Source organism: Hypanus sabinus, chromosome 5, assembly GCF_030144855.1.
Source record: "Hypanus sabinus isolate sHypSab1 chromosome 5, sHypSab1.hap1, whole genome shotgun sequence".
In the NCBI taxonomy this organism is placed as follows: Eukaryota; Metazoa; Chordata; class Chondrichthyes; order Myliobatiformes; family Dasyatidae; genus Hypanus; species Hypanus sabinus.
Window position 1 is genome coordinate 175,390,414 of NC_082710.1, and position 10,146 is coordinate 175,400,559.

At 49.3% G+C, this 10,146-nt stretch overlaps 1 protein-coding gene across 1 annotated transcript; it reads left to right on the plus strand.

Moving 5' to 3' along the window:
- Window positions 1-229: 229 nt before the first annotated feature.
- Window positions 230-8,372, plus strand: LOC132394643 (nuclear factor 7, brain-like). The gene is made up of 6 exons (XM_059970999.1): window positions 230-685; window positions 764-859; window positions 1,276-1,509; window positions 2,216-2,238; window positions 2,335-2,453; window positions 7,757-8,372. The coding sequence occupies exons 1-6, from the start codon at window positions 275-277 to the stop codon at window positions 8,287-8,289; spliced, it is 1,416 nt and encodes a 471-aa protein (XP_059826982.1). The 5' UTR covers window positions 230-274; the 3' UTR covers window positions 8,290-8,372.
- The last annotated feature ends 1,774 nt before the right edge of the window (window positions 8,373-10,146 follow it).

Below are 10,146 nucleotides of genomic sequence, written 5' to 3' on the forward strand. Positions count from 1 at the left end.
CCACCTTACATCCAGGTTTCTGTAATGGCCACTAAAACATATTTTCAGGACTTGCCCCTTCAGTTCTGCCGTAGACTGAACCAAGCTCTTCTCTGCGGCTTTCTCTATGTTACACTTGTTTAATGTGTTTCTGGTCGCTGCTGTGGAAATGAACACGATTCCTGCTTCACTGAAAAGGAACATTCATTCCCCAGACTGCAGCTCCCCTGGTGGACCGTCGCGGTACTGCAGGCGTTCAGCAGCTCCCTGGAAGTGAAAAGGTCCTCAACTCAACATGGCTTCGAAAGGACAGGCCGTGAGTTTAACCGAAGACGCAATTTGTCCCATCTGCCTGGATTTCTTCATCGATCCGGTTATACTGGAGTGTGGACACAACTTCTGCCGCTCCTGCATCACACAGTTTTGGGAAAGAGAGGAGAGAAACCCCTGCCCGGAATGTAGAGAGGAGATTGCAGACCGCACCCTCAGGGTCAATCGGGCCTTGGCAAATCTGTCTGAAAAAGCTCGACAACTAAACTTGAATCCCAAAGGGAAGGAAAGTAAACTTCACTGCGAGGAACACGAGGAAGAGCTGAAGCTGTTTTGTGAGACGGACATGACACAGATCTGCCTGATCTGTAGAGATGCGCGGGAACACAAGTCTCACAACTTCATGCCGGTTAACGAAGCCGTTGAAATCTACAAGGTAAAACTAACCAGGTTTTGATCAGCTGCTTACTTAGTTGCATATTTTGGTCTAATGTCTTCACTCTCTGATTCCCAGGGTCGGGTTAAATCTTCCTTAGACTCTCTCACTAAAAAGAAAAAGGACTTCGAGGAAATGGAGCAACAACAGAAAGAGAAGATTTCTGGAGTTCGGGTGAGGCTTCAGAGCAGAATTTGCAATTTCGCTGTGTAGTTTTGTTCCCATTAATGCAGAATAGCAGAGTATCGCAGCTCCAGTAACCTGGGATCGATCCTGACCCCTGGAGCTGTCTGCGTGGAGTTTGCATGTTCTCCCTGTAACCAGTACCTTCCTTTAGCCGACATTGCATGGTTAAATGGTTAATTGGCGACTGTAATTAACCTTGTGAAGTTGGGTGATCTGTGAATCAGGTCGGAGTTAGTGGGTCAGAGATGGAGTATATGTTTCAGGGAGACGTGGGGGAATCTGATGAAGGGGATTGTTCTGAGAACCAGCATAGACTTTAATGGGCTGAATGGTTACCTTCCATGTCAGAAGGAAATACAAAAAACAGCCTCAAATAGTAAACTAGCCTCTCCTTTCATTGACAGGAACAGTCACACAGCCTTCAGTCACAGATCACATCTCAGTTTGCTGAACTGCGCCGGGTTCTCACTGAGAAAGAGCAGCATGTACTCCGAAATGTCAGGGAAGAAGAGGAGAGAATTCTGAATACAATGGGAAAAAATCTTCGAAAGATTCAAGAAAATTTAAATTCTATCCGGGAGGAAATCTCAATGTTACAGGAACATATGGATCAACAAGAAAATATCACATTCCTCATGGTGAGAGATTTCAGTTTGGTTCTGTGAATGTGCACAGTCATAAAATGATGCATTTTATCTCAAATACTGTAGTTGTAAAATCCACCATGTTGACATCTTGACTGTTCCAAGTTGTCATTGTCCCAAACTGGCCTTCCACAACATCTGTGCATCACTGGACAGTCTGCAACCTTCTCGGGAATGAGTTACTCTGATCAGAGCACTAAGCTGGTGATCGTTTCTGTGATTCCCACGTATAATATCCCCTGAGACTCAGAGTAACACCCAGTTGCAGTCTCAGGCTGTGAGTGTGGTTCTGATATTCTCTTCACCACATTTCTTGTGGGATTTATTAACAACAAATGATGTCTTATCTTTGACTTTGGTCTCATAGACACAGAAATATTTTCTCCACTCCACCCCATCAAATCCATTTGGAATGTTAAATTCCTCCATCTGACCCTCCCTGACATTGTATCCAGATTAAACTGTACAACCTGTCCAGTCTCTCCTGTAAGTTCCATCCTCTCAGTTATGGTATAAATTTCATAAACACTCCTTGTACTTTCTCCCGTGGTTCTGTGTCCCTCTTTCTCTATGTGTGTCAGTGGGAATGAGTTAAGTGGGAATTTTCAGCAGTTTTTAATAACCTGTCTCAGATTCCTGCTGTTTGGATGCCGGCAGTCATCTCAGTCAATTGAGATCTCTGTTTTTTTTTTAATTTCAGGACGAAGCTCGTTGGAAAAGGAGGTAGGACATGGATTTGACTGAAACCCTGTATGGATTTGTAAAATAGTTCAAATATCACTGATGCTCAGTTTATAACTAGATGTATAATATTTACAGGATTAGTGATGAAGAACAGACATTGTCAGTGACAGATGATGCCCTGCTGGTTGAAAAATTCTATCGCCCCTATTTGTTTGACATAACATTGGGAGAAGCATTGGACAGCATTAAGCGAGGTAAAACATACAGATTCATTCCGGCACCAACCCCACCTGCCGGGAGCGGGGGGGGGCATCACTGCCACATGGTCAGCTGGAGATGTCAGACCCTTGAACACACCAAACCAGGGGCAAAATACAACCAATTCACTGACATGGTAGTTCTGGAATTAGTATTCCATTTATGACAATAAAGGGGATAAAATCTGGTATCACTGTGGTGACAGGGATTGTCAGAATAATACACCAGTTCTTCGAGCCCCTCCCCCTGTCTGACCTGTCCGTGACCGCAGTCTGATTGACTCAGCTCTGCCCCCTGCTGGACTCGCCAGTCTCACTGTTGTAATCAAACCACCACATTGAGACTGAGCCCGGACACACCAACCAGCATTTACACTGGTGGACACAGCATAACCGGTCTGGCAAATCTCCCTCACACACATTCACAAGACGGCTCAGCAGATTGTAGTCAGAGCCTCAGCATTGCACATTGTTAGTCCCCTCAGTAACCTGGAAACTATTCTCTTCAGACACAGTGAATGGTTTCTATTTAAACAATTCACACACATGTCACACATTGTCAACACACACTGGACATGTGAAGACACACTGTAACATACAAATAGTTCAATGTACACACTCACCTTCATTGTGTACACACACTCGCTGATATTTACCACAACACACACACACACATTGATATATTGATAATAAACAAATGCACCATTAGAGTGATACACATTGTCAGAGTCACAGACACATTTCTGTGTGTTTGTCCCATATCCTTCTAACCAATGCCTATTGTTGTACCTGTCTAAATTAATTTTATAATATTTTAATTTTACCTCTTTCTACGGCTTCCTTTGGCAGCAAATTCCACACGTACCCACTTCCCTCACAGTGAGAAAGTTGCCCTGCAGATTCCTTGAAAAACTTTCCCCTCTCACCTTCAATCTCTGCCCTCTAGTTCTGGACTCCCCTGGAGTTCCCTGGTGTGACCTTCCAGCCCTTCTTACGGCAGCACCTGAGCCACCCGCCAGTCTTCCAGCAGCTCACCTGTGGGGAAATGTGAGGCAAATATATCTGCCAGAGTCTCTGCAAATTCATCCTCTGTCCTAATGAGGGGCTGTGGGGAGAGGGTTTGTGGGAAAGGAGACCCTTATCACCCATATTCATCCCCCTTCACCTTCTGTTTCCATCTACACACACAGTTCTCCACAGGTTTTCCACCCCTCCCCCATCTGGTCCTGGTTCCATCTGCCATTCATCTCTCCCCTAATGGTTCCCATTGTCATAAACAGGAAAAAGTCTGCAGATGCTGGAAATCCAAATGAACACACACAAAATGCTGGAGGAACTCAGCAGGTCAGGCTGCATCTATTGTAATGAATAAACTGTTGATGTTTTGGGCTGAGATCCTTCTTCAGGACCAAAATTGAAGAAGTCCTGAAGAAATGGGGAGAGGGGAGAGAGGCTAGCTAGAAGGTGATAATGAAGCCAGGGGGTGGGAAAGCTAAAGGGCTGGAGAAGAAGGAATCTGATCAGAGAGGAGAGTGGACCATAAGATAAAGGGAAGGAGGAGAGGACCTGGGGAGTAGTGATAGTGAGGTGCGAAGAGGTTAAAGGCCAGAGTGGGGAATAGAAGAAGAGGGGAGGGGATGAGAAAAATTTTACCTGTAGAGGAAATCAATATTCATGCCATCAGGTCAGAGGCTACCCAGGCAGAATATAAGGTGTTCTCCTCCATCCTGAGGATGGCCTCATCTTGGCGGAAGAGGCGGCCATGGACCGATATTTTGGAATGGGAATTAAAATGTTTGGCCACTGGGAAGTTCCCCTTTGGGCGGATAGAGTGGAACCTCCTTTACTGATCAGATTCCAGCACAGGTTGGCCCTTGTGCTCCTGTTTCTCACCCTCCCACAGCTGTCTCCCACCTTCCCATCTCCCAACCTTCCCCGCAACCCCGCTCCGACTAGCGATCAAAACTTTCATTGTGTTGGTCTCCACCTGTCATTCACTTCCCACTGTCTCCCAACTCCACAGTCCACACTCCCCACCCTTCCGCTACCTGGAGCATCGTGCCTGCCATCCTTCACCAATCTTCAGTCCACAGTCACTTCAGACTCCAGTCTCATCACTCCCCTTCTCCTCTGCTCAATCTACACCCCTCATAACCTTATATACAGTCAGCCCTCCTTATCCGTGGGTTCTGCATGCGCGGATGCAGCCAACCACGGGTCGGGAAAACCCGGAAGTTCTCTCTCCAGCTTGAGCATGTACAGACTTTGTTTTCTTGTCATGATTCCGCAAATAATACAGTATACAAGCATTTACATAGCATTTACATTGTATTAGGTACTGTAAGTAACCTAGAAATGATTTAAAGTTCAGGCAGTTTTTAAGTCGGATTTGTACATAAGTTGGAACAGGTACGTCTGGTATTATTTAGCGTCAGTTAGTCAAATATTTGTCTCAGTATATAGTATATATTTCTCCTTTATATTAAACCACTACATTAGTTAGTAATAATTGTAGCTTTCATTGGGGCAGGGCCTTTCACGTGCTCCATTGTTCTCACACTATCCTTTAAAATTGTTCCAATTGTTGACCGACGTAGCCTAACGCTTTTCCAATGACCGATGGCATTTCACCTCTTTCCGATCGCTTTATTACTTCCACTTTATTTTCAATCATGATTGTTTTCCATCAACGGAACAGAAAACTGCGGATTCAGCAGCAACTGTGGGTGGCTGGTCCTGAGCTGCCTGGTCCCCCAGTCCTAAAGTCCACCCGCACTGAGAATAAGGGGCTTGAGCATCTGTGTTTTTTGGTATCAGCGGGGGGTCCCGGAACCAATTCCTCGCGGATAAGGAGAACCAACTGTATTTCTGTCAGATCTTCTCCCAGTCCATTTTCCTGCATTTGGTCCGTACCCTTCTAAACCTTCCCTGTCATCATTTCCCTGTCCCAGGCCTTAACTCCTCTTCTGTGTCAGTTCCACAGGGCCCTCAATTCCTCCGTGTTACAGAAGGTGGTCGACCTCATTTCCTGCCACATTACAGAAGCAAATGTGCTGCAGGTCCTAAAATGCAGAAAGGTCAATAAATCCCTAGGTCCTGATCAAGTGTATCCCAGGACATAGTGGGAAACTCGGGAAGAAATTGTGGGGACCCATTTGGAAATTTGTGCGTCAGTGATAACTACAGGTGAGGGGCCAGAAGACTGGAAAGAGACTAATGTTGAACATTTATTGAAGATCGGCTGTAGGGAAAAGCCTGGGAAGTACAGACCGGTTGCCTAATGTCGGCTTGGTTTTCTGCATGGACGGTACGGTAGCATAGTGGTTAGCAAAACGCTTTACAGTATCAGTGACCCGGGTTCATGTCCCGTCACGGCCTGTGAGGAGTTTGTACGTTCTCACGTGACCGTGTGGATTTTCTCTGGGTTCTCCGGTTTCACAGTCCAAACCTGTACCGGTAGGCAGGGTAATTGGTCATTGTAACTTGTCCCATGGTCAGGCTCGGATTAAATCGGGGTTTCTGGGTGGTGGGGGTCATTGTAACTTGTCCGATGGTCAGGCTCGGATTAAATCAGGGGTTGCTGGGTGGTGGGGGTCATTGTAACTTGTTCCATGGTCAGGCTCGGATTAAATCGGGTTTCTGGGTGGTGGGGGTCATTGTAACTTGTCCCATGGTCAGGCTCGGATTAAATCAGGGGTTGCTGGGTGGTGGGGGTCATTGTAACTTGTCCCATGGTCAGGCTCAGATTAAATCAGGGGTTGCTGGGTGATGGGGGTCATTGTAACTTGTCCCATGGTCAGGCTCGGATTAAATCAGGGGTTGCTGGGTGATGGGGGTCATTGTAACTTGTCCCATGGTCAGGCTCGGATTAAATCGGATTTCTGGGTGGTGGGGGTCAAAGGGCCGGGAGGGCCTATTCTGTGCTGTATCTCAATAAATAAATTACCCTCCCACCTTCCCATCTCCCAACCTTCCCCACAACCTTGCTCCAACTAGCGATCAAAATTTTCATTGTGTTGGCCTCCGCCTGTCATTCACTTCCCAGGGAGTAGTGATAGGGAGGTGAGAAGGGGTTAAAGGGGAGACTGTACAAATTTCTTGCAGATGGTGTCACAATTGAACTCTGAACTCTGGAACACCCCGAGGTGCAACAGTATTGTGTTATCCACTACATAACCCTGTTGCTCATGGTTTATCCAAGATTACAACGAGATCTTGATAATTGGGCCATTGGATGGAATTTGATTTTAATTCAGAGAGATGAGGGTGTTGCATTTTGGAAGGTAAACCAGGACAGGATTTACACAGCAATCGGGGGCCCTGGAGAGTGTTGTGGAACAGAGGGACCAGGAGGTGATTGTCTTCATTGGTAAGAATACTGAGTACAGGATCTGGGACGTCACGTTATGAGTGTACAAGACATTGGGAAGGCCACATCTGGAGCAGAGTAACACACACAGACTGCTGGAGGAACTCAGCAGGTCAGGCAGCATCAATGGATATCAATAAACAGTTGATGATTTGGGCCGAGGTTTTGTGTGTGTTGCAGATTTTCTTGTTTTTATGATTTGGATCACACTGTCCAGTGCTGGTAATCTTTCTACAGGAAGGATGTCATTAAACTGAGAGGGTATAAAACAGATTTACAAGGATGTTTCTGGGACTGGAGGGTTTGGTTTATAAGGAGAGGCTGGATATTCTGGGACTTTTTCCTGGAGCTCAGGAGGCTGCCAAAGGAAACCATAGAGGTGAATACAGTTACAATGATTGAAAAGACATCTGGACAGGTACGTGGGTGGGAAAGGGTTAAAGGGATAATGGGCAAATACAGGAAAATGGAACTAGTTCATTAAAGTGAGTTGGTTGGCGCGAATGAATTCTGCCTCTTTAAATGCCTCCAGTGTTTACTCACCCCATCCTCATCTGGATCCAGTTGTTGCTCCACCTCTCCTTTATACCCGTTTCCACACCTATTTCCCATCTTTCTTTCCATTCTGAGGTAAGGTCTCGGCTCGAAACATCGACTGTACATCTCTCTTAACACATACTGCTTGACCTGCTGAGATCCTCCAGAGTTTTGTGCACATTGATCAGGAAAAATCCGCTCTTCATGTCGAGTAAATTCTCGGGAAGATGCTAGTTGTCCATCCATAGTAATTGGGTAAAACCCTGGGAAAGGGCCCTTTTGGTCACCTGACTGTGCCTGAGGCCCAGCGGCCTCTCCCCCAGTCCTGGGGCCGCGCTGCCGGAGTCTCCCCCCGATCCCCGGGGACTCTCTAATTCTCTGCTTCTCCCCCCAGTCTCTGTCACCCTGGATGTGGAAACGGCGAGTCCGTGGCTCAATGTGACTGAGGATCGGAAGAGTGTGAGAAGGACCAGGAGGCCAAAGAAGCTCCCTGACACCTGGAAGAGGTTCAGAAACTGGGAATGTGTGCTTGGGTCGGAGGGATTCACATCGGGGAGACATTACTGGGAGGTGGAGGTGACGGGGAATCGGTACTGGAATCTGGGAGTCGTCGCAGAGTCTGTGGAGAGGAAGGAACGGGTTGGAGAGAGTCCAGAGACCGGATCCTGGGTCATGGGGCGGAGTGATGACGAGGTGTTGGTTCACGACTCCCCTAAATCCCGTCTCCTTGCTGGTCCCATCCCCGGGAGGGTGGGAGTTTATCTCAGTTACGAGTCCGGGACAGTTTCATTTTACAACGCGGAGACCAAGTCCCATCTCCACACCTTCACTGGGAGTAATTTCATGGAGATACTTTATCCTTTCTTCCACACTGGATATAAAAACGAGTGGCTGACAGTCTGCTCCAGTTCCGCTCCAGGTCTGTAAACGGGCCGGGTCCGGGACCGGAGTCAGGAGTAATTCAGTGTAAATATAAATGTGCGGAGAGTGAAATAAACACGATATGAGAATTACCGATCCATTAATTTTAACTCGTTCACCGCATCCGTCAACGGAACAGAAACACTGCGGATTCAGCAGCAGCCGCGGGCGGCGGGTCCTGAGCTCCCCGGCTCCCCCGGGTGCTAAATCCACCGGGACTGACAGGGTAACTGGGGCAAGTGGTGGTGGTGCTGACTGGAAGGGGGAGGTCAGGGTGAATCTTGGTAACACGGGACGTAGTGGTGGTAACACATAAAGCGCCGGAGACACCCAGCGTGTCCGGTAACATCTGCGGAGGGAAATGGACAGGTGATGTTTTGGCTCGAGGCCCTCATCTGGACTGAAAGTCAGAGTGAAGATGAGCTGTTCAGGATGGTGGAGAGAGGGATGGAGACAGAGCTGGCAGGTGATGGGTGGATCCAGATAGACGAGGGAGGGGTGGAGTGTGGAAATGAGTCAGAAACTGGGAGGTGAGAGGTGGGAGAGACAAAGAACTGAAGATTTTGGAATCTGACAGGAGGGGAAAGTGGAGCCTGGAATAAAGGGAGGGAGGTGGGGAGGAGTGTGTGGGTGATGGGCAGATGGAGAGGGTGGGGAGGAGTGTGTGGGTGATGGGCAGATGGAGAGGGTGGGGAGGAGTGTGTGGGTGATGGGCAGATGGAAAGGGTGGAGAGGAGTGTGTGGGTGATGGGCAGATGGAGAGGGTGGGGAGGAGTGTGTGGGTGATGGCCAGAGGGAGCGGGTGGGGAGGAGTGTGTGGGTGATGGGCAGATGGAGAGGGTGGGGAGGATTGTGTGGGTGATGGGCAGGTGGAGAGGGTGGGGAGGAGTGTGTGAGTAATGGGCAGATGGAGAGGGTGGGGGAGCAATGTGTGGGTGATGGGCAGATGGAGAGGGTGGGGAGGAGTGTGTGGGTGATGGTCAGATGGAGATGGTGGGGAGGAGTGTGTGGGTGATGGGCAGATGGAGAGGGTGGGGTGGAGTGTGTGGGTGATGGGCAGATGGAGAGGGTGGGGAGGAGTGTGTGAGTGGGGCAGATGGAGAGGGTGGGGAGGAGTGTGTGGGTGATGGGCAGTTGGAGAGGGTGGGGAGGAGTATGTGGGAGATGGGCAGATGGAGAGGGTGGGGAGGAGTGTGTGGGTGATGGGCAGTTGGAGAGGGTGGGGAGGAGTATGTGGGTGATGGGCAGATGGAGAGGGTGGGGAGGAGTGTGTGGGTGATGGGCAGATGGAGAGGGTGGGGAGGAGTGTGTGAGTGGGGCAGATGGAGAGGGTGGGGAGGAGTGTGTGGTGATGGGCAGTTGGAGAGGGTGGGGAGGAGTGTGTGGGAGATGGGCAGATGGAGAGGGTGGGGAGGAGTGTGTGGGTGATGGGCAGTTGGAGAGGGTGGGGAGGAGTATGTGGGTGATGGGCAGATGGAGAGGGTGGGGAGGAGTGTGTGAGTGATGGGCAGATGGAGAGGGTGGGGAGGAGTGTGTGGGTGATGGGCAGATGGAGAGGGTGGGGAGGAGTGTGTGAGTGGGGCAGATGGAGAGGGTGGGGAGGAGTGTGTGAGTGATGGGCAGATGGAGAGGGTGGGGAGGAGTGTGTGGGTGATGGGCAGATGGTGGGGAGGAGTGTGTGGGGGATGGGCAGATGGAGAGGGTGGGGAGGAGTGTGGGTGATGGGCAGATGGAGAGGTGGGGAGGTGTGGGTGATGGGCAGTTGGAGAGGGTGGGGAGGAGTGTGTGAGTGGGGCAGATGGAGAGGGTGGGGAGGAGTGTGTGAGTGGGGCAGATGGAGAGGGTGGGGAGGAGTGTGTGGGT

What these genes read in the sequence shown, in the direction of transcription:
- LOC132394643 (XM_059970999.1), top strand. Translation starts at nt 275, where the DNA reads ATGGCTTCGAAAGGACAGGCCGTGAGTTTAACCGAAGACGCAATTTGT. An exon ending in GAAGCTCGTTGGAAAAGGAG is followed by an intron (nt 2,239 to 2,334) that starts GTAGGACATGGA and finishes TAATATTTACAG; the next exon opens with GATTAGTGATGAAGAACAGA. An exon ending in ATTGGACAGCATTAAGCGAG is followed by an intron (nt 2,454 to 7,756) that starts GTAAAACATACA and finishes TTCTCCCCCCAG; the next exon opens with TCTCTGTCACCCTGGATGTG.